The following is a 26,953-nucleotide window of genomic DNA, read 5'->3' as shown; positions in this document are numbered from 1 at the left end:
TATAAAATGTCTAATCATTTTTTTTAACAGTCATTGCATCACAACCAAAAGACGCTTATTGATATGTTAGAAACAGATAATACAACTTCTTTAATTGCTGTTCTCAAAGACTCTTCGAAAACTATTGAACAAGATGGACGCATTATACGCTTTGGTAACGGTGCTAACCTCAACACAGTCCGTGGACTTGTCGCCGATAAACTCAACATCGTCGCGGCTCCTCAAGATATTTGTTTCTTCACTCGAGAAGGAAAACTCTTGGAAAGCATCGATGACTTAAGGTCACAGCAAGTGGTCTACGTAGATTTAGAAGAACAAATCAAGGATGTTATTCCTGGCCCTCCACGTCTTCCGTTTGTCGGAAATTTATACGATATGCTGCCTGACATGTAAGGTTAAACCACCCTCTCCGTATTTGCCTTGGTGCAAGCACATGGGGGAACAGGATTGCTTATTCATCGCCATTTGCTTTTCATAGGACACTCGGGTTCATGCGACAATTTGAAAAGTATGGACCCCTTATTAAGGTGGCTCTCTTGCGTAGAGAAATGATTGTTACAAACGATCCCAAGTATGCAGAACTCCTTGTTAAGGAATCAGACTATTTCACAAAAAAGATCGGTGACTCTGGTTTAAGGGAAATCAAGGAATTTGCTGGTCAGGGCTTATTCACCACCGATACCGATGAAATGGATTGGAAGCTTGCTCATAAATTGTTGATGCCTGCATTCAGTCCGCGGGCCATTAAGGTAATACAATCTTTTGGATGGTAAGAAAAAGGTAGTGACAGTGAACGGTCGTCCGTCTATTTTGATCTATTTATTCATATGACTGTCCCCCCATCCTCTATTCAATGACAAACATTTCTCTAGACATACCAAAAGGAAATGGGCCTCATTACGCAACAAACTATCAAAGTGCTCGAAACCTTTGCACCTACAGAACCTGTCGAAATTCTTGAATGGACGACCAACCTTACCTTTGAAACCATCGGTAGGATAGGGTTTGGATATGAATTCAATCTATTGAACGGACGAGATCAAGAACCCAATGAATTCATCGAAGCCATGGGCTATTGTTTAAGACAATCACTTCAGCGCACTACACAAGCACAGTTCGTCAAGTATTTGCCCATCGAAGCCAACCGCAAATACGATAGATCCGTCAAGCTAATGCATGATATCGTCGATAAAGTAGTTGCTGAACGTAAAAGCAGTCCCGATGCAAACAATAAAGACAAAGATTTGCTGGGTTTCATGCTGACCGCTCGGGATGAACATGACCTGGGATTATCAGACGAGAATATTCGTGATCAAGTCGTGACATTCTTGATTGCTGGCCACGACACAACGGCCAACACGCTTGCTTGGGCTCTTTATGAGCTGTCTCGTCACCCCGATGTAAAGGCCAAGTTGCTGCAAGAAATCGCTGATTGCCATATTACTGCAGATACTTTACCCACCCCTGAACAAATCTCCTCTTTGAAGTATATGCATCAACTGTTTAAAGAAACCCTTCGCAAATACCCTCCCGTCCGTACCCTTTCCAAGTACTGCAAAAAAGACGTGATCGTTCCCGGTGGGTATCGAATCAAGACGGGTGCCAATTGCTTAGTGAACGTTTACTGTTTACATCACAATGAGTCGGTTTATCCCGACCATAATCGCTTCGATCCTGATCGCTGGACCCCCGAAGAGGAACAAAAACGCTCTCGTTACGCTTGGCTGCCTTTCAGTACAGGCCCTCGTGGCTGCATTGGAATGGCATTTGCTCTTCAAGAAGCAAAGACTGTCTTGGCCATGTTGCTGCATCGTTTTGACTTTGTCTATGAGGGCCCTGATGTCAACTATGACCCCAAGTCTCCCACAACAAAACCATTGGGTCTGCGCATGACCCTTCATCCGCGTAAAGATTTCCCAGACCCGAGAACGCCTTCTCCTCCGGGTCAGTCGCGCTCCACTGCCAATTCCGATTCGCATGCCCCTCAAACATCCACCGCGCCTGCGCCTCAACTCCCCACCGTTCGATCGAACGCCGATCCTCCTTCTGCTCATCTTCCTCCTGTTACCGTTTTATTCGGTACTCAAACGGGTACTGCCCAAGATTATGCAAACCAAATAGCATCTCAAGCCAAGAGTTTTGGCTTTACATCGGTTCACTTTTCTGCTATGGACCAATGGAAGGTGCTCACGGACGGTAAATTCTGCCCTGAAGATACAGCAAGCAAGCGTCCAGACAAAGAATTACTTGTTATCTGTACTGCAACGTATAACGGTCAGCCGCCTGATTCCGCTGAAAAGTTCAATAAATTCTTGGATGAGAAAATGAAAGAACCTGGCCATGAGCATCTCTTGAAGGGTCTTTCCTTTGCTGTCTTTGGCCTCGGTAACAAAAATTGGCGTACCTACCAGCAATTCCCTCGTAAAGTGTCCAACGGACTCGAAGAGCTCGGTGCAGAGCAATTTTTCCTCAACGGCGAGGGGGACGCTGATAAAGACATGGACGCTGCTTTCAACGAATGGTGTGCTCATTTCTGGATGGAAACCTTGAATAATTACGGTATTGCCGCTGCCTCGGAAAGCAAGCCCGTCGTCCCTACGGCTGTTTCCAGCTCAACACCTCAACCATCCTCTGTTAAAGTCAGGTTTATCCAGCCAAACGACAAAGATGCCTGGGAACAGGCGGTTAACAATCGCTACGGCGAATCCAACGCCGTCCTTCGTGTCAATCGTGAAATCCAAAAAGAAGGTTCTCCGCGTAGTACGCGCCATCTAGAAATCGATATCTCGAACGTTGCTCCGGCAGACGAAACCAAGCCTGGCCAACTCTACAGTCCTGGCGATCATTTAGAAGTAATGCCTGAAAATGACAGCAGGTTGGTGGAGGCGATCGCTTTACGTTTTGGTTGGATTTTGGATGCTGTTTTCGAGATAGATCCAGAATCTCTCCACGACGTTTCTCCTCGCTCACTAGCTGCTAATATCAAGGGCCCTTGTACTGTTCGTAACATGCTCACCTTTTATGCTGATCTCTTGTCGCCTCCTTCTCGAGCCGTTTTGGGTTGCTTTGCCAATCAACTGAAATCTGTCGCTCCTGATACAGCCGCCATTTTTGAAAAGTTGGTAATGCCTGACACTGAAAATAAAGACCCATATCCTGAATTCATCAAGAAGCACCGTACCTTGTTAGACCTACAAGAAGCTTTCCCTCAAGTGAACAAGTTGGATCCAGGTCAATTCTTGGCTTCTGTTCCTGTCATTCAACCTCGACGTTACTCTATTGCCTCTTCTCCTCTTCTCTTTCCTCATAGCGTTCATTTGACTGTCGGTGTGGTGGACGACGTCATCGAAGGTAAACATTATGATGGTCTGGCCTCCTCTTATTTAAAGCGAAGCGCTGAAGGAACTCTCATGCGTGCTCACTTGAAATCTTCCAAGAAGACCTTCAGTATGCCTTCAGATCCCAGCGTGCCCATCATTATGATTGCAGCCGGTACTGGCTTGGCTCCTTTCCGTGGCTTCCTCCAAGATCGCAAAGCTCAAAAATGTGCCGGCGAGGAAAATGTAGGTAACTGTGTCTTATTCTTTGGTTGTCGTCGCAGCGATCAAGACTATATCTACAACGAAGAATTAGAAGATTTTGTCAAGACAGGCGTTATTAGTCATCTCCACGTGGCTTTCTCTAGGAGTACGGATCGTTCTCCCAAAAAATACGTGCAACATCAGATTTTATCCAACGCGACTGAAGTGTGGAGCTTGATTTATCCCTCTGATCCGAATGCCAAGCCTGCAACTGTTTATGTTTGTGGTAGTGGTGCTATGAGTCGTGATGTCCGTCGTACATTCAGAAGTATGGCACTTGCGTTCGGTGCTGCCCGTGATGAAGAGGAAGCTGATAAGCTTATTGACAAGCTTGGGGATGAAGGCCGTTATTTGTGTGATGTGTGGGGCTAAATTCTCGAACCATTGTATAATTATTAATACACATATATATTTTAGTAGCATATAAACATTTGGATGCATCATTATTTAAGCTGTAGATTACTGTAGTTGTTTGTAAATAATAAAGCTGAATCTACTATTTATCAAGAAACAATGTGAATACGCTTGATAATTTTTCACTTTTCATAAATCAAGAAGCTGATGGTTTCATTCCCGCTTTGGCTTTTTTCCCAATTTCTTCTGGTTTTTTTTTCCCTCCCACATCCATCAACATTATAAAGAATTCACGCAACGTAAAATGTTGGTCAAAGAAGAGCAAAAACTCAATAACCTTCTAGTAAAACATACAAAGACGCACTTCTTACATCCAACGGCGACTGGACGTCAAGATGTATTAGCTTTGAAACAACAATTAGCAGATGCACTTGGAGAGAACGGACCTCTCTATTGGGATGCATTGAAAGAATTTGTCATGGGAAAACTCAATAGACAAGAGTTTGATTTCTATGCTAATTTATACTTGAGCAGACAAAATGGTATTTGTACTAGCACAGGAACCGTCTCTATTATAGTATTTGAAGGCCACATCAACTAACATGCTTTATTCTTCTTCGTTCAACAACCTTTCATTCCACTACAGCCTATTTACACAATGCATTCATTCTCAGTACAGTTCATAACGCACAAACAAATACACCGCCACCTTCTCGACATAGGCTTGTTGGTTGGGCAAAACGAAAAAGAGGCAGAGACGGTAGTTTAGCTGACGGTGAAATAGAGTTGGATCCAAAAAAACAGAAATTAAAATCAGATGTCATGGCTTTAAGTAAAGCCGAAAGAGAAAGACTAAAAGCATTGGTGAAGGTAACGTAGAAAGATATCCTATACAGTTATTTACAGTGTAATCGAAATTGACAGTTTTTTTTTCTGGTGAACTTGTGAATTTCAGGCGGGTGATAAAAATAAACTAAAGCCCTATGTTGATAAGTTCCTTGGTTCAACAAGAGTTAGCAAGCAACCGACTTTACCTATTTCTTTAGATCAATTACCACCAAGTAAAGAATTATTTTATCTCAGGGGATTCTCTGTTTTTTTACGATTCAACGTTTAACTGTTGTTCTTTTGTTTTATATAGCTTATAGCCAAGAATATTCCAAAGGCTTGTTGGCGCCATTATGCATAGATCTCAAAGAATTGCCGTCTCCGGAAACGCTACATTCTCGGATGACAAGCATAGCAATAGAAAATGGCTTGCTAGGTGGAATAGGAGAAGATGTGGTGAATGTCATGCTGTTTGCAGCAGAGGTAAGAAACACTTTATCATCCATATGTCTGAAAATAACGATGATTGAAAAAAAAGCACATTTCCTATCTAGAATTACATAAAGTCGTCAATTACTAGCGCAATTAGCAAGCGAAGAATTAATAGATGTATCGGTGCTCAATTAGTACATGAGAAGCAACAGGATGAAGATGATGAAATGCTAAAAGCCATGCCAGCAGCCGATATGAATGAAGAAAAGCAATCATCAATCACACTGGAAGATCTCGCTTTCACATACCACATCACACCCTACGTATTAGTTGAGAAACCACTCAATGCGGAAAAGCTAACAGCATTGATGGAAGACAGTGACGATGAAATGCTTGTGGACAATTTATCTGACAGTAGTCTGGAGGAAGACTATGACTTATAACCAAAGAAACAAGCAGCAGTCTTTTTAACTTATTTAAACATATACCAGTCCTTTTCTCCTTTAGATTTAATTATAAACGAAACTATTATACAGATTTTATTGTACGCGGTATATTCTCGGTTATTTGAGACGCCTTTTATCATTATCACTATTTTTCGTACTTTGCAAGAGGGAGTCGGAAAACGAAGCACTTAATGCAGCCGCCAACGTTGCTGTTATACCGAGCGTTGTATACGTTATTTGCTGTGACGAGGCATTCGCCATTAACTTTTCCAAAGTCTTCTTTAGATTATTTTCCACCGGCCCTCTCATAAATAAATATAATACAATCCAATATACCGCACCATTATAGGCAAACGATAGACGGAATAATTTTCTTGTTAGACGAGTCATTTTTTGCTCGGCTCTTCCAAACTGGTATCTTAGCGGTGAAATCATATATAAACTCTGGGGATGCTCCGCTGGTAGCATGTGAGGAAAGTGTATATGCCGTTGTTGCCGATGTTGGCTGTCAAGCAAATAAGCATTGCCTACATCCGTGTGAATATCAATATCTGTATCTATTTCAGTTATGTCACCTGTTTCCAATCGATGTTGACACTCCTCTGAACTCAACCATCGGTTCAGTCGATTTGTTAATTCATTACAGTCCAAAGCAACCTGATGTTGGGTGGACGAAGCCCCTCTAACTCTAATAAAAAATGACGTCAAAAAGGTATCTCCCGTGTGAAAACCTGTCAAGAAGTAGGTAGGCTCGAAGGTCTGACGATGTAGCACAACATGTTGCTGCTGTAGCCGTTGGTTTGTAAGTACGGATTCGATAGGCGTTAATGTGCCTGGTGTAGCATAAACACTTGAACAAGTTGATGTGAAAGCAGATCTGATAACGTTGAACTGTATACTTGCTGAGCTTCGTCTAGAAGTATATTCTGGTGCATCAAAAAACGTGGCACTATCGACACTCTCATCGGAGGATGTAGATGATATTGAAGACCTTCTACTTATATTTGATGATGATGAAGGTGACATTGTCTTATAACGATTGTCAGTAGCATAGAGATCGATGATCGGATCAGAGTTCAAACTCCAAATATATCCATCCGTTCCTCCTAATACTGTTCGTAGGAATGATGTGAGTAATGCCCATACAACAAAAGGGAAAGGATGGGCTATTCAGTTACCTTTGAGCAGATTATTTTCATCCATGACCTGAGAGATTTCATTTTTGGATACAAAGTTCACTCTTGCTTTGGCTTGTTCACTCAATACCAGCTTGATAACTTGCCAAATACCTTGGAACATCCAACCAAAGTTTAAAATGTAGACAGATCCGATGAATCCAGGGTATCTTGCATTAACGATATTCTTTAATGCAACCATCAGGTTTGAGTCAATAGGCACAAATGGGGCTTTTGCAACATCAATAATAATTGTGATCTGCGAGATCAGTATGGGTCTATCTGTTACTTGTTCCTTCTCATTTTTCCTTGTTAAATCTCTTGTCAATTGCCGTGCAATTTCCAACACCAAACAGGCAAAAGGTTCGATGTGTGCTGATAAAGGTATACCTTTTGATCTGAATTTCGGAAAGTGTCGCATTTGCACAATAGCAACAGGTCTACCCAGCAAGTCTTGCTTATGAAAAAAGGCAAATCCATTCTCGAAGAACTCAGGCGCAACTGAAGTATAAGTCATACGACCTATTTGTTCATTTTTTCGCCATTGTATTGTCTCCAACAGTCGAGCTATAGCTTTATTTTCATCAAAATTGGATTCCTTCAAAAACCTAAATAGTGTCACTTTTTTATTGCTGCTTAGTTCGGCTGCAAAATCATACCTGTTTATATAGATCAAGAACGCTTACCTTTGTCATTGATATAGTCTATGGTATCTTTTTTATCTTCAAAATTGAACCCTAGCAATTCAACGTCGTTTATCAACCGTTGCTGCACGTTGGCAATAAGTGGCTGGTATTTCAAATATTCGTCATTAATTAAGATACTGTTTTGTTTGGCCACTGATAGCATATGTCATATAGGATAAAATCAAGGAAAATGGGGCTAGCAAAAAGAAAGAAGACGGAAATGGAATGAGGTTTTTCAAAAAATAGAAATAGAATTGCGGTGAACCCCAGTTGTGTCCTAAATCTGATTGTTTGAAGCGGAACCTGATTGTAGCAAGTAATAATGGGGATTTGAGAGGTTTGCAGACTATCCTTTCCTTATATCACATTGCTAACAGTATTAGATATTTCTAATATAGACAATAGCTTTGTGATTTATCTCAGTTGTATAACATCAAGCATGCTATTTTGTTGCATTTTAACTTGAAGGAATTTGCCGCTCGTCTGCTGACCTATTTTCATCATAATGATATGCCTTTTATTTATACCCTCGCATACCGACTGAGGGGATTCATTTAGAGAAGATGCTTGCATTTGCATTTTGAGAGTGAAAGTTTAAGAAAACCATTCATTCATTTCCTATAGAACGCCAATGAATTAAACCACACTGTACCTTTTTATAAAGGTGCTGCTTTTTTTTTTGATCACCAAGCTTACATAAAGCAACCGTCACATAACAGTCCTATAAATACATCTGGTGCATTTGAAAAAAAATCAACTTCAGAAGAATTGAGAGGTTTAACCAGCGTAGAAAAAACGGTCGAAGATCATGGCAGCGAAGAAGTCAGCACAAAGAGGAGTGAAAGCGATTAGAAAAAACAGCCAAACGGACAATAACAAGAGCAACAACAATACTAAGAAGCTTAGTAAGAAAGTGAGTTTCCTGAGTTTGACAGTTTAATCGTTGTAAGTTTAGCTTTCTTACTGATGCTTAAATAGGACAAGATTCCAAAGTATGTTGATCTACCCAGCGATGAAGAAGACGATATTATTGTGTCCGATGAAGATCTTGAATTTTTTGCTCAGAATGAAGAGTTTGCAGATCTGTTGACAAATATGGATTCGAATGAATTCACAAAGTAGGCATCAGCGATTATAATCAAGCTTTCATTGATGCGTACTCATATTTATGCTTTTTCACGTTTTAAGAAACTTGACGTTGAAGGACGGAGAAGAGAACAAGCCCAAGAAAAAGCCTTCTCATGAATCTGACGAAGAAATGGAATATGAAGTGAAGCCAAGAAAAGTAGCCAATGAATGGACAAAAAAGGATTATCACACAAAGTTGCCCATCAAGTTACCAGGTGGTAAAATCCGTCAAATAAATGAAGAAGAACTATCAGAAAGGAATAGAGATCAAGGCATAGATAGTAAAGCAGAAACGGATAGTCACAAAGAAGTAGTTAAGACTGAGACGACTGATCTTCAGAAAGAGGCAGAGGAGGATGAAGACGAAGAGGAAGAGGAAGAAGAGGAGCCTCAGCTCACGAAGAAAGAATACATCATGAAGAAAAAAGAAGAATTAGCTGCCATTGCTTTAAATATTCAAGGAGATCCCGATGAGAATATCTCGCAATTAAAAGCACTTCGTGATATATACAGAGATGATAATCCTACTATCAGAAAACTGTCACTGCTCACTCAGTTAGCTGTATATAAAGATATTATTCCTGGCTATCGTATTCGTCCTCTCACTCAAGCTGAAGAAGAAACTAAAGTATCGAAGGAAGTCAAGAAACTCAGAGATTATGAAAAGACACTTTTGAGCAACTATGAAGCCTTCCTCAAAGATTTGAATGTTTTATTGTCGAGTATGTTATAAAGCATAAAGTAAAATAATATTGTCACGTTTCTTATACCCTTTCAAACTTTAGGAAAAAAGACAGAAGAAGATGCTTCCATGTCGTTAGTTGCTACCCGTTGTCTATGTGAACTTCTGATTGCAAAGACTCATTTTAACTTCCGTCTGGAAATTATGGTAGCCATTGTTACTCGTATGAGTACCGTTAAATGGAACGAAGCAGCTCAGCTGTGTGCTGAAACGTTGATCACAGTTTTTGAAAATGATGAATCGGGAAGATACTCCTTGGATGCTGTCAAAATGATCATTAGAATGATCAAATCCAAAGGCTTCGTTATCAGCGAGAAAGTTATCGATACATTTTTGCACTTGCGACTCAAGGATGAATTGGCGCCTGTTCATGGAAAGTCAGAAAATGAAGAGAAGGTCGGTAAGAAGAGAAAGAACAACAGCAAACCATTTTTGACAAAGAAGGCACGTAAAACTTTGAAGGAGACAAAGGAAATTGAAAAAGAATTTCAAGAAGCAGAAGCAGTAGTTAGTAAAGAAGAAAAGGATAAGAATGTAAGATAATTGAATTGGAATCTTGCTAAATGTTTTTACAGTTCTTTAACCTTTTTAACCTTTTTCACTTAATTGACTACTGAATTATAGCACACAGAAACGCTGAAATTAATATTCGCCTTGTATTTCAGAATCTTAAAAAAACAGACATCCTCGCCGCTTTTACCCGCTGTTTTAGAGGGCCTTTCCAAATTTGCACACTTGATCAGCATTGATTTCTTTGACGATTTATTAGCTGCGCTTCGTGATGTTATGCTTACTTTCGAAGACTCGAATGATATTTCTCGAACCAGCTCTGGTACACGCAAACGACTATTATGTATCATCACTGCTTTTCAACTTATGTCAGGACAAGGTGAAGTTCTGAATTACGATTTGAAAGACTTTTACACAGAACTCTATAAGATCTTATTTAAAGCTACTTATCATACCAAGATTGAGGAGAAGCCAGAGAGTCAAACTGAGAATGAAAGTGATATGATTATCAAATGCCTGGAACTCATGTTTTTGAAGAAACGTCAAATTCCTGTGAACAGAATGGCAGCCTTTATGAAACGATTCGCTCTTGTGGCATTGAATATGCCTAGCAAAACAGCTTCCCAATGTCTTGCTTTATCGATGAGACTGATGCAGGTAAAGTTTGAATAAGTCTTTTTAAGTAAATAGAATTGAAGTCTACCAACACTTACAATATCACATTGATAATTACAGAAAGACCATCGTTTAGACGCACTTTTACAGTCAGAGGACAGAGTTGCCACTGGAGTTTATTCTCCTTTATTAGACGATCCTGAACTTTGTAACCCATTTGGTACAAGTCTGTACGAATTGTTTCTTTATCAGGTATGTTTATGTGATCATCGCATGTGTGAATTTATTTTGGAGCTAACCAAATTTTTTATTACAGAACCATTATGACCCAAATGTCAGAAATTTGGCCAAATCGTTGCAAACGGCCAATTCCAGCTAAACCTATACGACCCTTGTAAATAAACATATTGCTTAGCATTTAAAAAAATTTTCGTCTTTGCCCATCAATTGGTGCATGTATGGCTACTGAAAATAAATGCGTTCTGAACGATATTAATCAAGCCTCCTTTATTACTCAAGTGATAAATTGTTTAGACGGTCTGCCTCACGTTTATCCCTAGAGCTTTCCGCGTAAAACTAGCATCTTCATTTCAAGCTTGAAACATATTCTTGATTGACGTGACAACCATGCCCCATGCATTCGATGGCTTTGGTAAATTAGCTACTGAGAGTCTAAAGCTCTATAGAAAATTGTCAATGTTGGGTCATCATTAATTTTTTCAAATATAATTCATATTCTATAATAATTAGTACTTATAAAAATTAAACTAGCTGTTTGCGACGTTTCATTCTAAATGTTGTCGAGGGCAACTATTGCGTCTTACTTACTAAACATGACATTTGGGTTAAAAAAAAAAGACTCAAGCGCTATTACAAGAGAAGAAACACGATAGAAAAGTATAAGGTCATACGGTAAGGGAAGAAAGGTAGAGAAAAATGTACTGTTTCAACAAAAGGGAGCATAAGAAGAGAGTATTAAGATTGAAATACATGCAAAAAGCAAACACGAATGGAAGATGCCAAAGCAGGTTGAAAAAAGCTATTATTATTTCGAATACTAACAATTTCTCTCCTCCGTACTTATTGGTGCGAGATACATACTGAAGAGATTGATGCGGTGGTTTTTACTTCTCATTGGCATCAACAACAATCCATTCATGATCATAGTATATATTTCTTGAGTGGACATCCTCTGCATGATATAAGATTTCGTACTGACCACGAGATAAGAAATATATCGGGAAAGAATGCGAAACGATTCCGTCAAAAGGAGGTATCTAAAATATATGTAAAAGAATGATTTACTATAAAGAGTCGCGAACATCTAAACTTGAATTTCAGCAGAACTACCTCTGGTAAAATGACTTGTTCTACGCCCTCTAGTAATAACTTATCGGTTAAATCATATTCTTTCACTCCATCATTATAACTCTGTACAGGCTGTATTCTAAGTATCAATTTCACAGGGTATGCTATTTCCCATTTAATTTTAGTACGTCAGTTCATAAAACCTAGAACAGATGTACAGCTTTTTTGAACTTACTGTATCTATTCCTGATTGATATTTTCATTTTTAAACGTTCGTTACAGACAGTTGCAAACCTTCGATAATTTATTTTGTCTGTATGTTCTCCTTCAAAATCAACCAAGAATTCAATGTCTTCCTTTTTCAGCACGCTTAATTGCATAGACGACAACCGCAGAGAAGGCCGAAGATTTAGCTCACCAAAACGATTTGTTGCTCTACAAGTCCAAGAAGCCTTAATACGTTCTAATAGCTTTTCTCGGTACCAAAACATTTGTAACCTAGCAAGTCGTTGTTCCTCAGAAATACCAGAATTCTGAGATACTACAAATTGCTTGTTAGGATCGAAAGAAGGAATTTCTTGCCTACAAACATCGGTAGGTAAGAACAGACGTTTAAATGGTAGAATAATCCTTGAAGTAGACCCTGGTTGAATAGTAATGCGAAATTTCTTCACGCTGCTTGATGTTTTCTCTTTTTCATTTTCATTATCAACAGTAAAATCGACGTCAAAAGGAACAGTCCAACGATTTCGAACATCTAGAGTGACCATGCAATATTCGTTTCTTTCCAAATCGTTCAATCTTATGTTTCTAGTTGCAGACAACAAATCTTCCAGCGATTGTTGCTGCACTGCCAGTACAGAGTCGCTCTCTCTATCGCAATTGATATTGTTCGAGGTTGCGTCTAATGCCTCCTTCAAGACTGGTGTACTGTACCTTAAATAAGCCACATCCCAATTAAACGGTTCTAGATTCTCATAAACCGTAATAAGAATATTCAGATATAGCTGTCGAGTGTAGAAGATAGTTGGTGAAGATTCATCTTCACCATCACGATTACACTCTATCGTGGTTTTTTTGCTTGTGATTTTCTCCACAGTGCGATCAAGGTACCCATAATCTATCTGAATTGTTCCCTGATGGCTTTTGATAGCAAAGAATTATATGGTTAGTTCAAAGCCGAGGTTATTACAGTAGTAGAACTCCTTATATTGCGTTGAAAGCCTTACCATTCTCTTTTACCATAAATATTCACCTTAATAATTGTTTTGTCCCCTTCAGATAACCATACTTTTTTGCCAACGAAGTCATGTGATTTACTTTCTGATGTACCTTCCCAAGAAAAAACACGGGTGCCCTTTGTGTATAGTTCTAATTCATATTGATCTTCAGGCGCTAGTTCCGGATTAATAAGAGTATTGGTTACCGTTGAATCTGTGAATGATAAAGTTACAAAGTCTACAGGAATGTTGCCAATATTCTCGAGTTCTATAGTAAGATGAGTGCTAGAAAAAAAATGATCAGCCGCAAAACAACGTTGTGAACGAAATGAATAACAGAGCATACCGTTCACCCTCATATAGCATAACAGCACCATGCAATAGAGACGTCGATCTGATCTTCAGTAGCGGCTGCTCATCAATGATCTGAAGTTCATAAAATTTGGTGCCGTCCGCTTCCTTAGCTTCGTCATCTAGAAAACATGGTACTGTTAGTGAAATGACAAACAACAACCCAAGCAAGTGTGCATACCTCTTTTTCTACTACATTTGATAGCTGCTAGCCCACTACAAGTATATCGACATAATAATGAATGACCGCCTTTGGTTTTTCAGCGAAAGGAAAGAAAATTTGATTATTTACCTTTGTTTAATTTTCTCAACATTATCTTTCATTGCATTTTCATGCACGTTAGTAGCACTTGTATCAATTAGAAATTCTTGCTCTGCGAAACCGACGATCTGGATCAAACAACCGCGAATAACAAGTGTACCCGTCCCCAATGGTGTGCCTGACAATGCTATGTCCATGGTTGCATTGGCAGGTATTGTTACAGCTGTTGAAGTCGCATTAAATGCAACACCAGATGTACTAACAGAGATGTTTGGCTTTAGAATGTATCTCCTGTTCGAGATATAAGCGACCAGAATAAATCATTTTTACCTGAGCATTATATTTTGTAACTCCAAGTCAAAACCGAATGGATTGGTTAATGTCACTTTGAATTCTGATAACTCATTCTTAACCAGAACTACCATATCCTAAATGTATAAAATTCCATCAGACTAATCCTATCAATAAACTATCCCGTAAGACTATAACTGGTTTTTTACAGCAATGTTTGCTTTTTTAGCAAATGGATTGTAAATGAACGGATCTCCTGTATCTTTGGATGCCTTTTTCTGTTTCTTTGCTGCGTCGACGACAGTATCACCTTTAATCGGGTGAGCATAGACGGCTTTTCTTGAAATAGGCTTTCTTGCTTCAATGCTGGTCACAATGTTAACTCCCCAATAATTGATGGACCCGGTAGATGACTTGACTTGATCTATTGACGGATTTCTTTCTCTTTTGGAACTGGCAACCATACCTTGTATGGTGGTTGCTAGTTTAATTTGTTCTGCTTTGGATATATGTTGATAAAGATTTTTCAGTAACACAGTAGTGTAGTAAAGTCGGGCGCTGTTGTCTGTAAGTGCATCTGCAACTGAAATACACTGCTTTAAAACATTGATCTGGAGTTGGGGCCATCCGAAATGGTTCTTAATCTTTGAGCTGTTAGATTTTGTAGAAGTGGTTGTGGTAGCGGAAGAGGGGCTGCTGCTTTCTCGTTCATCTTGATCTATCGCTTCCAATGCCCCTCCATCATAAACATTGCGTTCTCCAATCCCGTATATCTCACAAACACGTTTTAGAATTTCAAGCACCCCATAATCATGCATTATTGGAACTTTGGTCGCATCCTTTGATAACCCTGCTCTACGGTGCTGTATCAGTAGCGGTAACATTCTTTCTATACTTTCATGCATAAGCCAGGCTGCTTTTCTGTGATACCCAATCCATGAATATACTGTAGACATTCCTGTAGTAATGAAAACCTAGATTGAAGAGCACTATCAGTGTATTTGTTTTGAATTGTTCACTTTTTGCCTAACCTACCTGATCCAACAAAGTCAGTTGATTCAGCTTTATGTGCCAAACTTTGGTAACCCATTCGGCAATAGAATATCTGGCGATCTTGCTCTCCTTGTATTGTAGCATATCCTTTAGCGAAAAGAGGAGGCCGCTCTCATTCCTGTCCTGCGTGGAGCTCTTTCGCTGCTGTTTACAATCATCATAGTCACACAATTTACCTTGCACTAACAAATTCATGGTATGCTCATTCCATCCATTATTCAAAAATGCTGTTGTTAACAGTCGAGCTATCCTTAGACATGCCTCTGCATATACCAAATCCGGTGTTCCAAAATTAGCCGTCAAAGCAACCCTTGAATAATACTTGATTGCCAATCTATATTGTTCTAGAGCCACTGTTAAAGTCGACCGATTAATAGCAGTATCATTTTCTCCATCTTCAGCGTCAATCTCTTCTGCTGACGCAGACTCGGGCGGTGTTGCAGTGGGGTCAGCGGTCGATGCCATAGGTGTTCTGGAAACGATATGTCCAATATCTGCTTGTAAGTATTCTAATAAGATAGTCGCACACACCCAACCTTCTATTGCGCTGGCAAGCCATAGGAAATCTGATGTAATTTTTGACATTTCAATGGCCTGTTCATAACTTTCAGAAAAAAAAAGTGGAAAAGCAATAACAATGAGTCTTTTACCCCTTCAGATTGCGCACAATCAATATGTTGGAGAATAGAATGGTAATTTACTGGTTCATCGCGTCCGGTAATCGACCTGCTAAAAGATAGAAATCGCCTAACAGTTTCCTAACTCTGCCGGATGTTCTTTTCTTTGTACGATTTGCTTCACCACCGGGTGATGTAACTCCTGAGTTCGTACTAAACCGATGAAAAGGATGATGCTGCTTTTCATGCTGCTGTTGCTGTTGAGATTGTTGTTGTTGTTGTGATTGCTGATATTGATTGTATTGGAATGATGAACGCTTTGATGCTACGGTACTCGAGGATACTGATATTGAAATGGATGTAGGTGGCTGTGATGATCGATTTTGTTCCCTTCGGGAAGGAATATGTACGTTGGCTGGCATGGGTGATTCCAAAACCTCCAATTTTTGTATACGGCTTGCCTACACGCGTCAAATAGTAATAAATCAGAACGTTATTGAACAGTAGATGTTCTTTCACTGACAAATCCTACCAATATGGCAAATTGCTCAAGAATTTCACTTGCAAAATCACATATCATGGTGCTCATATAAAAAGACATGTTGCCCACGTTGGGTATCATGATGAGTCCTTTCGTATCATCTTCTTGTGTTTCCGATGGATCAAAAGCAAAACATCGAGTAGCAACAGCCGTTGGATACTAGTTTTACGTAAGAGTTAGGTGCATTAAGTTTACTGATAACATATAACTGTATTTCTAGTTTGTTTTTTTGTTTTTTTATCTTTTCGTTTCGGTTCATTACTTTATCTAAATCATTTGCAAATTTATGATATCCCTCGTTTAGATTTCTATCTTTCCATTCCTGACAATCCATGATACCTATCACCTACAGAAAAAGGGAAAGACAAGTCGATTGTGAGTTTTTTTTTTCCTACATTGAAGAGTCTTAGATGGAGATTTACACCAAAGATGCGACGATGAGGTTGGAAGTCTTCCAGTTCAGCATGTTCTCGTGTCCATTGTGTGATGAACTGAAAATGCATTTGTCCTTCCTGAAATACTTGGCTGCTAAACATAGCTTAATGCATAGTTGTAAGTTTACAGTCAGTCAGCCAGGTAAGACTGACGTAGGAGCTCATTTCTCTAATTTTGTTTTACCATTGGCACCTTTTTTCAGGTCAGGGGTAACGTCTCCAAGGCGAATTAAGCTGAAAGACTTGACAATCTGGACATATTTATAGAAAGTTGATTTCTTTATCGGTGATACTGGCACAAGTAATATACGCACTCTACAAGGTGAGCAGACATCGATTGCCAAATCCATCGAAAGGAAGTAGAGGAATGATTTGAGTAAGAGTACGAAATAGTTGGCTCAAACCGATAATTAAAAAATTGGCTGCATTTAGATTTCTTTCTCGGTATGACAGCATTGTTCCTAAAATAGATACAGTAATTTTGCGCTTAGAATTCAAATGATATTCACGGTTTTCATCTTAGCCAATCAAGAGATTTTATAGTGCATTGGAGTGGTCCATTAAGCAGGAAAGAAAGAGATGCTTTTCAACAGCAAAAGATATCATTATGCTTATATACTATTTTATATTGAAATATATAAAAGCTATAAGTGTGATATCACACTCTACAGTTTCCCACTGTAACTGTTTTCGCTGTATGATCAATGCGATTAGCTATAATTCCTTTTTTTATAAGGGACGCTTTGCGAGCTTCTTTTGAACTGTCTTCTCACCAGGATATTCCGTTCCTATCCCCGAGCCCAAGCCTGGTATTACCGATGACCGGCTGTTTGCCACATTCTTTCTGAACTTGACTACCTGCAACACCAGCAAGAGCCTTCCCTCTCCGCTACTAATCCAATCACTTCTTGACTGGTTACCCTCCTTTCCCTTAAATCCGCCATAGTTCACATTCCTTTTTTTACCCTTGAACCCAAAGGAGTTTCTAAAATAACTCTTCTACGTTTGGATCTGTCCTGAGTAATGTAAATAAGTTTTAGTACCTCTTGTTTATTGAGCTTTGAATATTTGTCATAAAAGCTTGTTTGAACGTATTAAATCTGTTCCATTAAAAGTTGGGGTAATGCACACAATTGAAAAAGAGCGGATATGGTAGCCTTTTTACCAACCAATGTCCCGAAATATTGATAATGCTCCTTCTGGATTGATATCATGCCAATCGTACCTATACTGGGAATATGGACTATATTCTATGCTATCAAAGCGAGCCCATGCTCAATAGCAATAATGAAAATGTCACGGATATTGATGCTTGCTCTGAATAATATGCTAACGCGGAAAACTGTTGACTAGACGCAATGAAGCAACTTTAACAGGTTTTGATGGAGGAAGTCATTATTGAGAACTTAACAGCTAAACCAAGCACTCTGCAACCATAAAAACGGACAAAGTACGGTGAGAATGCCTTCATCGGTTAATAAATGCTATTTGCGAGGGTAAAGGTCTTCATTAGATAAGCTTCATAACTTTGTGGTATAGCCCGAAGTAGCGTGTGTTCTGGGCGAGAGATACACCGAAAGCAAGGGCTTAGTCGTTCCAGAAATTGTTTGAACTGCTATCTACTCAAAATCATAGAGCTTTTTTGGGTCATACAACTTTCTTACCAAACTCTTCAATAAACAGCCTTCTACTACTGTGGTAATGGCACAGGGCGCACTCGCTAAGAATTTCGAAGGCCTAAAAGTCCTTATTCCTGGTTTATGGAAGCTCATCATTGGAAAATACACTTTGAGACTTCCGAACGCAAGTAAACATGTAATCGAGAAAGATGCACTAAGAACTTATCAACATCGTTTTAGCATCATTACTGTGTTGGGGGTCACAGGTGTGAAATTTCAAAATATTGCGTTTTCATCGGGAGCCGGTATCATATGCACGTAAGGAAACGCCGTAGTTGGTGCATTCCTGGTTTAAGGTAGCATTTTTAAAGTTTTATACTCAAATGTGTAAACCCTGAATCTTGGGTAGTTTCAATGCGTGCGGCTACCTTGGTATTTCAACTGTATTACTCATGAAGCATAGTAATTCATAATTAACTGGTAAGAAGTTTCGCCAGTAACAAGCTTTTCAGGAAAGACAGACTGCTAATGATGGGGCAAAGTCTAACATTGCAAAAAATACTACTGCAAATCACATCGTCAGACTCATAGAGGCTGTCATGAATACTATAGATAAACATGATTTGAAAAGGTTTTCATAGGATATACAACTGTAAAATCCATAAAAATAAATTTGTTACGGATGCAATCAAAAATCCTAACTAGGAATCTCTTCTGTGACAATATATCCGCCTTCCTGAATCCCATTGAGGAGAGCTGGCTAACCTAAGAGTAATAAAAGACGCAATCTTTTCAAGAAAGGCGATGAAGTGTCTGTCCGAATTAAAAAGCTTGCAAATAGTTGCCCTACGGGATTGCTCAGGATGGATAAAGCACACAGGAACTAATTTTGACAGATGGCTTAACAAAGAACTTGCTTTTAAATGATCTATGTGTTGTTCAATCATTAAGTAGAACATCTGTTTCGAAATTGTACATTATAAAAAAATAAAAAAAAAAGTGAGCCGATGTCGAAAGATACCACTTTTCTCTATTTTCCAATGTAGATTTGAATGGTCCAACATCATCGAAATAAGCTGGATTATCAATAGAAAACTTGTAAAGGTCGATTACCGGACTTAAAGTTCAACCGCGCTTGGCTTTGATGCAGAAGCCTTATCTTATCTTGTATCCCGTTTGTATGCAATATCCATGAAAGTCATCTTGATAACCGGCGGGTTTATAAGCTATCGAGCTGACAAATAACTATTAATTTGCCATAGCATTTTTTGTTCAATTCTAACTTTATATGTTAAAAGAATGAAAATGTGACAGGTCGACTCAAATGACGAAATTTTACAATCATGCAGAATGTTCTTCGTGAAACATAAATTTGACATGCCTACATAAAGTACAGTGATGGGCGCGAAACTAATTCAATTTATCTTATTCTTTTTATTCCAATTTTCTTACCTACATATACTATCAGCATGTCAAGTGCAGCAGAAGCACATAAACAACGTTATCATTTGCGTGATATTGCAGAGCAAGTTCAGAAGAAAATGTAGGATGCCGAAAGTTTACTTTATGATGTTGCGTCATAATATGAGTGCTTCTGCTCATTCCATGACCGTTTTACTCTTTGTCTTTAGTATTGCTGAGCATCAGTCTGAAGCTCATCGAACATTAAGAAGCTATCCTGGTAATGAAAATAAGGCAAAAGCCTCCAAAGAAAAGGGTGACATTCACGGCATCGAACATCCTGGTTCTACGGGTGTCATTTACGTCATGGATCGTGCTTCAAAGATGGGCTATACAGCAACAGACAAAGAGTGGTCAAACTTTGGACAAGGTGCTCCTGAAGGTAATCTTTGAAAAAAAATTTCCTGCTTTTTCTCTACCGCTGTAACCAGAAGGCACCTTTGAAAAACTAATCACAATCGATTTATTACTGATCAGTCGGTCCTGTTGAGGGATGTATGGAAAGACCCAAGACTATTCATCTCTCGGAAGATTCATTCGAATACGCCAATACCAGTGGTGTAAAAGAATTGAGGGAAACTGTTGCAAACCTTTACAACGAAATCTATCGAAAAGACAAAAAATCTAAATACACTTATGAAAATGTATGTATTGTTCCTGGCGGAAGGGCCGGTTTAACACGTGTTGCTTCAGCTATTGGTGATGTCAATGTTGGCTATTTCCTGCCCGAATACACAGCTTATGAGCAAATGCTTTCTGTTTTCAAACGTTTTGTTCCAATCCCTACTACCTTAGAAGAAGCTGCACGTTATCATATTAGCCCAGACACAATTCGTAAAGAGATTGCAGGTAGAGGTATCGGTGTAGTCGTTGCTTCCAATCCTCGTAATCCTACAGGTCAAGTTATTCAGGGTGAGGAGCTGGAAGAACTGGTGGCTATTGCTAAAGAAAGACACACAACTCTGGTTATGGACGAGTTTTATTCCGCTTATATATATGATGAAGAACCTGGTAAAACCGTTAGCATATCCAAGTATGTGGAGGATGTCGATGAGGATCCGGTTATTTTGATTGATGGTTTGACTAAGAATTTCCGTGTAAGAAGAATGACATGTATTATTTAATAACGATGACATAGTATCAGTATCCAACGAACTATATTTTTTTATTTCTGTTCAATCAGATGCCTGGTTGGCGTGTATGCTGGATCGTAGGACCAAAACCCGTTATTTCATCGATGGAAAGTGCTGGTTCATTTTTAGAGGGTGGCGCTAACCATCCTCTTCAGTTAGCAGCCATTTCTATGTTAGATCCTCAGAAGTTCAAGGATGAAGCCAAAGCTCTTCAACGTCATTTTAAAGGAAAACGAGATTATGTGCTTGAGCGTTTAGAACGAATGGGCTTGAAGGTCAAAGTTCCTCCGAATGCAACTTTTTATGTCTGGCTTGATTTATCTCAACTGCCTGAACCTATAAACAATGGACTTACCTTCTTCGAAGAGTGTTTAAAAGAGAAAGTGTAGGTTTTACGATTACGTGAGAAACCATATCAAAGCGACCACTTAGTTTAATAACTCTTTTTCATTTTGGCCACATAGCATCGTAGTTCCTGGCATCTTCTTCGATGTGAACGTTAGTACTCTTTTATAATTGAAGACCTGCTTTCAATATTTATCATCTAACGAATTTTTATTGTAGCCCTCTCATCGCCGTGAATTGTTTGAATCACCGTGCCACCACTTTGTAAGATTAAGTTTTGGACCACCTATGGATCATGTCAAGAAAGGTTTGGATAACATTGAAAGCCTCATCAAAAAGTTTAAACAAACCTAAGCAAGAATTGATTTTTATGGGAATTTCTCCATTGAAGACGTTAAACAAATACTTCAACATAGCAAGTTTAATATTGTTTTTTTGTTGTTTGTTTTTTTTTTCTTGCGGCTCTTCTATGTTAACAATAAACGCTTATGGAGGAGATACTTGTTGCTCCTTGTTGCATGCATTGAATGATTTATTGAAGTATTACAAGATTGCTCTTTGATGACAAGATAATGTGACGCGAAAGATGTAAGAGCTGACAAGGAGATGGCAAGAATACTTTGAAACAGGGATCTAAGGGACCTAATTTCTCTATGTATAGGGAGCGTCGTGCGTCTCTGATCCATATTAATTTATCATTACTTGTCAAAATATATCAAAAAATGAAGCTTCGACTGAAAACTTAGTTAAAAAAGAACAATTTATATACAGGACGATTGAAAGGCTCTTAAGACAGAAGTGTCTGAAGTTAGTCGAATGCTAAATCAAACTAATCATACCATAAAGGTAGGTTGTTTGGTCATGACAGGCCTTAACAATAAAGTCTTTAACAGAAGTTCAATTCAAGCCGTTCTGTATAGTCAAGGTTAAATGGCTATAAAGCATAGCTGTTTTAAAGTAAGAAGAGGTCGAATTCCAATTGAAGAGGATATATACCATCTTCTTCCGAAAGATGATGCATATATGTTGTAGAAAAGACCCAGAGTTAAAACAAACGCACTGTCAGTTTTTCAGCTTCCATTTGAAAGACAATCATTGTCCAAACTAGTTGTGTTTATCTTCCGTTCTTTGATATAATTAAGGTTCACACACTTTTCCAGTCAATTAGAGTAATACAATTCATCGTTCCTGCTCCTGTTCTGTAAGGTGTACTCAACTCAAAACATAAACATACAGTACTTTGACAGTAACCACAAAAATTGAAACTATTACAATTTTCTGTTTAACTTAGTGTTTAGTAAAGGGTAGACTACTCAAGTTCACAGAAGAGTTTTATATACCATTCATTTACGTGTATTCAGGTTTTTAATTATTCGAAGTCGTACTTGAAATTTTATATATACTGTACTTGTTTTGTCTGTACCGGACGACCCGTATCGATAAGGGTCTCTAACAATTAACAATGATAATTGACACCTAAACATGTCTAGGATTTAGATGCGCTTGTTAAGAGCGAAAGGTTCTTTAGAGAGAGGTAGTGGAAGACATGAAAACTTGCCTCAAAACGAGATTGTACATGTTTATTGTACTCCTGCATCTATTGTTTCCCAGAAATCAAAGGCCATAGTGTAACCAGACAATCATGCTTAACTTGAAACGAACTTTGAATGAATTGTTGTTTATGAGTTTCTAAACGCTTTATCAATTTGGTCAAACAAGCTTCCCCTTCTCCCACAGAACGAAACTTAAATATTCCTTCTTCATTTTCTTGTTTCTTTTCTCTTTTCTTTTCTTTCAAACATTCTTACACTGAAGACTCTGTGAACACTCCCCCCCTCCCTGCTCTTTCTATAACAAAAAATGTCGCTTGCCAAGCAGAACTTTGCCAGTCAATCCGAAGAAGCCTTGAATCAACAAGTGAACACTGAGTTGCAAGCTTCTCAAGTGTACCTGTCCATGTCCGCTTGGGCTCAACACTCTTCTGTTGCTCTACCAGGTATAACATACCACCAAATTTATGCTCAACGAGGATTTAATTGACACTTCTGCCATAAACCATTAGGTCTTGAAAAATATTTCCGCGAATCTGCTGAAGAGGTAATTGAGAGTTGGGTGTTTCAGTGGTTAGTAACAAACGTTTCAAGAATTGACTTCTCCATTTTGTATTTTGGTGTTTTTCTCAACGTAGGAAAGAGAACATGCTCAGAAACTGATTGGTATAGTATCTTCTGACAACAAGAACATTTCAATCTATATTCAGCTGCTTAATAACCTGCTCTTTACCTGTTAGACTATATCAATACTCGTGGAGGAAGGGTGATTTTACGCGCTTTACAAGCCCCTGAGGTAAGAGAGAAAAGTGATACAGCTTTTACAAATCAAATAACTAGAGCATCACTTCTGTTATCATAGTCTGACTGGAAGAGTGCTAAGAACGCTGTTGAATCCGCTCTTCAACTTGAGAAAGGTATGTGTAGTTGATAAAATTGTTGTCGCAATAATGTTATACATACACATGTTTAAATATTACATTTGCACCTGACACGCTAATTTGCGCCTTTCTATGCAGATGTCAATAAGTCACTCTTAAACTTGCATAAGATTGCTGATGGTCAAAATGACCCTCAAATGTGTGATTTTATTGAAAGTACTTATTTGGCTGAACAAGTTGAAGCCATCAAAAAGTTAGCTGACATGGTCACTCAATTGAATCGTGTTGGCGAAGGCCTTGGTGTCTATTTGTGGGATCAGCAGCTCTACAGAGATGGTACTGGTGCTGGTAGTCGTGCTACAGGCGGTCCTCATGCTTAAAAGAGTCTGCTTCAATTCTTTTCACTTATAATCTATTCCATTCAAGGGCACAAAATGATCAAAATTGTTCTTGCTTGCGTTTCATTTTTACTTTCATTATCATTACATTAACCGTAAATATGAATAAAAGACATTAAGAACACGTCCATACTTGCAATTTCGATAGTAATAATTGTTCTAGGAACACCTCAATCAATAGGATACACTCCGACATAAAAATTCGTCTACTATCAGGATTTGACACACCTGGAACCCAAAGGTTTATAAGGGCACTTGAAAAAAGAAAGCAGATCACATTCTTTAAAACAACCTGAAACATTATCAAATCACTGTTAGTCGTATGATTGACCAAAAAAAAAAAAAAAAAAAAAAAGTCCGCGGAAAAGGAAGTACCTGAAATTCTAGCCTTGAGTCTTCTTTTGACTGAAGAAGCGACATAGTAATCTGTACTGTTAATATCGACAAACGTATCAAAATATGTAGGATAGCAGCAGGAATCAGTATAGCCAAAAACCTTTGTGCTCAGACATACTTACTAACTTTGACTTTCACTTTAAAAACATTCCACTGTTATCATTCATTTGTTTAAGAAAAAATTTTTCTCCCTTCTGACAGTTTCTGTTTGAGACGTTAAATTTAAAGAAGGGTATTGGATTGGCACTTATATGGTCATTTTTTCGTTTTATTATTTATCTTTCCTTTTTCCCTTTTCCTTATTGCTCAAAAGAAAAGAAACTATGTCCAAATTTTCAGATGATGCATTTGAATACATAGCGCCAATCATTTGTATTGGATCCATTGTTCTTATGCCTTTGGGCCCACTCTTCTTTCCGCGTATTTGGATTTTATCATTGGCTTTTTATTTTGCTATTTTCCTGTCAACCCAGTGTAACCATCTTCTAACATTTCACAAGACAGCTCAGAGGATTAAAGAAACGATCGTACAACATAGGAAAAGAGCGGCTTTGTATAACGATACCAATGGCCTTACGAACAAAGAGATCTATACCGTTACTGTACCAGACGAAGGCTTGAAAGATATGGAAGAAGCCTCCATGATGACAGACGCTGAGAGCGAGAACGATTATTTGATTCATGCCTTTGTTATACCCAATTATTCAGAACCTGAGGTGTTAATCAAAGATACTATTAGACGTATTGCATTACATAAGTAAAGTTGTCAACAGCCATATACCTTCATGAAGCGAAAACAATATTCTCATCATTTTCCTTTATCTCACAGAAACGCACGTACCAACTATGCCATCATTTTAGCCATGGAAGCTTCTGAAGTCAACCATAGATCCAAAGCTGAAAACTTGAAAGAATACTTCAAAGAACAATTTTTCCGCTTCATTGTTACCAATCATCCTTCTGATCTCCCTGGTGAGGCAAGAGGCAAAGGTTCAAATATCAGTTATGCTGCACGTAAAGGTTGTGCTGAACTTATGGAAAGTGGAATTAAAAAGGATAGAATTTTGATTACCATTGCTGATTCCGATTCACATATTCCAGAACTTTATGTTTCAGAGGTAAAGTCCCTTTCATACAATCTTATGCGCCAAAGCAAATATGATTCAATCCTTTCATAAAAACTAAATGTACTGTGCTCTTTTTTTTTTCATTCTTTATAATCATGGATAATCTTCCTTCACCCTCTCCTAATTGGTTTCGCATAGGTGACTAAAGCCTTCAATCGCTCAGAGGATCCTTATTATCAAGTTTATGCACCACCAATTTTTTTTGGCCGAAATTGCTTTAATGTCCCTGCCGCTGTCAGAGTAACTGATATCACTTGGTCTGCTATGATCATGTCCAATCTTAGCGGTGGACGTGGCATTGGTTTCCCTTGTTCTACTTATACAGTCAGCTGCAAACTAGCCGATCAAGTAGGCTATTGGGACACAGATGCCGATGCTGTTGGAGAAGACATGCATATGTTTTTGAAATGTATCTTCAAAACCAAAGGACGCACCCGTTTAACACCCATTTTCGTCCCTATCAACTTAACCGATGTAGAAACACCAGCAGAAGAAGGCTATTTCGCTAATTTGATGGCTCGATTTGTTCAAGCGAAACGTCACTATAATGGCGTTGCAGATGTTGCCTACACGTTGCGTCTGGCTTTGGGATTACCCACCTTTTGTGTTGATGCCAATAGCAGTCGCATAACTTCGTCAACTATCACAACCATCACTAGCGCCAATGATTCGAAAGACAAACATTTAGAAGGAGAATTTACTTCTGTCAACAACAGTCAGAATGCTGGTAGCAGTAGGAGTAACATTGTAGGAGGACGTAGTTCATCATCGTGGTTGATAGATAAAATTATCATTGTTCTGAAAGTATTAGAAACTCATTTCATTCCGGTAACGTCTGGCTGGCTTATGTTCCTTGGTGTGCCTATTATGCAATTCATTTTATTTCCTCCTCGAGAATACGGCATAGGACCTTTTGTTGATGACGCTGCGAATCCAATTCTTTACTCTAGCTTTTACTCTCACCTTTGGGATTCACTAAAAATTACCACTATCTTACTTCCCTTCCCTCTTTTCGGTACTCTTTATGTTTATGAAAAATTGCATCGATTTGTCGATATAGAATTCTTAGGAAAGACCAAGAATGAAACCCGTACTTGGAAGAATTATTTTGATTACGTTAGTATGCCTATGGCAGCATGGATGTTCATGACATTACCCTCTAATATTGCTTCTGTGAAACGTCTCTTCAAGGCACGGGACCAATATGTCGTGGCGGAAAAATCGTTTATGGAAACACGGGTGTAGTGACAGATAACCATGTCTCATCCTGTTATCATGTTATCTCCAGTACTAATTAGATAAACCTTAAAATGTCATTATGTACTTCTCAGTCTACTACTCTCTATCTTATCTTACTACCTTTACTCATTATTACAATTAATTTTAATCATCCATTCCTCTCATCTTTGTCAATTTCAATACTAGTACATTAATAAATGAATTGCATCTTATGGATATTGTACCTCTAT

At 38.6% G+C, this 26,953-nt stretch overlaps 8 protein-coding genes across 8 annotated transcripts; 6 read left to right on the top strand and 2 right to left on the bottom strand.

The window, feature by feature from the left end:
• Nucleotides 1–63: 63 nt before the first annotated feature.
• On the top strand, nucleotides 64–3,953 carry BDF20DRAFT_835285 (cytochrome P450; the record flags this gene model as incomplete). The annotated part of the gene is made up of 3 exons (XM_053078828.1): nucleotides 64–353; nucleotides 395–749; nucleotides 873–3,953. The coding sequence occupies 3 exons, from the start codon at nucleotides 64–66 to the stop codon at nucleotides 3,951–3,953; spliced, it is 3,726 nt and encodes a 1,241-aa protein (XP_052936174.1).
• A 286-nt stretch (nucleotides 3,954–4,239) lies between these two features.
• BDF20DRAFT_835284 (transcriptional regulator of RNA polII, SAGA, subunit-domain-containing protein) lies at nucleotides 4,240–5,638 on the top strand (the record flags this gene model as incomplete). The annotated part of the gene is made up of 5 exons (XM_053078827.1): nucleotides 4,240–4,477; nucleotides 4,582–4,805; nucleotides 4,891–4,996; nucleotides 5,077–5,246; nucleotides 5,318–5,638. 5 exons carry the CDS (start codon nucleotides 4,240–4,242, stop codon nucleotides 5,636–5,638), a joined length of 1,059 nt encoding a protein of 352 aa, XP_052936173.1.
• Nucleotides 5,639–5,698: 60 nt separating this feature from the next.
• BDF20DRAFT_489107 (uncharacterized protein) lies at nucleotides 5,699–8,041 on the bottom strand. Its single transcript, XM_053075582.1, has 3 exons — nucleotides 7,503–8,041; nucleotides 6,820–7,437; nucleotides 5,699–6,753 (listed from the first exon to the last, which is right to left on the bottom strand). Exons 1-3 carry the CDS (start codon nucleotides 7,663–7,665, stop codon nucleotides 5,759–5,761), a joined length of 1,776 nt encoding a protein of 591 aa, XP_052936172.1. The 5' UTR covers nucleotides 7,666–8,041; the 3' UTR covers nucleotides 5,699–5,758.
• A 269-nt stretch (nucleotides 8,042–8,310) lies between these two features.
• On the top strand, nucleotides 8,311–10,876 carry BDF20DRAFT_835282 (nucleolar complex-associated protein-domain-containing protein; the record flags this gene model as incomplete). Its single annotated transcript, XM_053078826.1, has 7 exons — nucleotides 8,311–8,415; nucleotides 8,481–8,620; nucleotides 8,691–9,352; nucleotides 9,416–9,906; nucleotides 9,997–10,539; nucleotides 10,618–10,749; nucleotides 10,814–10,876. 7 exons carry the CDS (start codon nucleotides 8,311–8,313, stop codon nucleotides 10,874–10,876), a joined length of 2,136 nt encoding a protein of 711 aa, XP_052936171.1.
• Nucleotides 10,877–12,008: 1,132 nt separating this feature from the next.
• BDF20DRAFT_820310 (TRAPP II complex) lies at nucleotides 12,009–16,924 on the bottom strand (the record flags this gene model as incomplete). The annotated part of the gene is made up of 13 exons (XM_053077531.1): nucleotides 12,009–12,948; nucleotides 13,035–13,310; nucleotides 13,372–13,557; nucleotides 13,669–13,896; nucleotides 13,969–14,066; nucleotides 14,139–14,632; nucleotides 14,714–14,903; nucleotides 14,965–15,586; nucleotides 15,684–16,060; nucleotides 16,132–16,299; nucleotides 16,403–16,486; nucleotides 16,563–16,678; nucleotides 16,759–16,924. The coding sequence occupies 13 exons, from the start codon at nucleotides 16,922–16,924 to the stop codon at nucleotides 12,009–12,011; spliced, it is 3,945 nt and encodes a 1,314-aa protein (XP_052936170.1).
• Nucleotides 16,925–19,629: 2,705 nt separating this feature from the next.
• On the top strand, nucleotides 19,630–21,641 carry BDF20DRAFT_868337 (pyridoxal phosphate-dependent transferase). Its single transcript, XM_053080935.1, has 6 exons — nucleotides 19,630–19,736; nucleotides 19,825–20,036; nucleotides 20,132–20,751; nucleotides 20,838–21,172; nucleotides 21,252–21,285; nucleotides 21,352–21,641. The coding sequence occupies exons 1-6, from the start codon at nucleotides 19,663–19,665 to the stop codon at nucleotides 21,484–21,486; spliced, it is 1,410 nt and encodes a 469-aa protein (XP_052936169.1). The 5' UTR covers nucleotides 19,630–19,662; the 3' UTR covers nucleotides 21,487–21,641.
• A 1,351-nt stretch (nucleotides 21,642–22,992) lies between these two features.
• On the top strand, nucleotides 22,993–23,943 carry BDF20DRAFT_905978 (ferritin-like superfamily; the record flags this gene model as incomplete). Its single annotated transcript, XM_053083223.1, has 6 exons — nucleotides 22,993–23,128; nucleotides 23,195–23,229; nucleotides 23,321–23,348; nucleotides 23,423–23,478; nucleotides 23,545–23,599; nucleotides 23,702–23,943. 6 exons carry the CDS (start codon nucleotides 22,993–22,995, stop codon nucleotides 23,941–23,943), a joined length of 552 nt encoding a protein of 183 aa, XP_052936168.1.
• Nucleotides 23,944–24,680: 737 nt separating this feature from the next.
• On the top strand, nucleotides 24,681–26,729 carry BDF20DRAFT_819754 (uncharacterized protein; the record flags this gene model as incomplete). The annotated part of the gene is made up of 5 exons (XM_053077480.1): nucleotides 24,681–24,910; nucleotides 25,019–25,114; nucleotides 25,187–25,475; nucleotides 25,623–26,106; nucleotides 26,236–26,729. The coding sequence occupies 5 exons, from the start codon at nucleotides 24,681–24,683 to the stop codon at nucleotides 26,727–26,729; spliced, it is 1,593 nt and encodes a 530-aa protein (XP_052936167.1).
• Nucleotides 26,730–26,953: the final 224 nt, after the last annotated feature.

This window comes from Mycotypha africana, assembly GCF_025528875.1.
Source record: "Mycotypha africana strain NRRL 2978 chromosome Unknown BDF20scaffold_5, whole genome shotgun sequence".
NCBI classification, from domain to species: Eukaryota; Fungi; Mucoromycota; class Mucoromycetes; order Mucorales; family Mycotyphaceae; genus Mycotypha; species Mycotypha africana.
The sequence above is the reverse complement of the archived record's forward strand: the minus strand, read 5'-3'. Positions and strand labels throughout refer to the sequence as shown.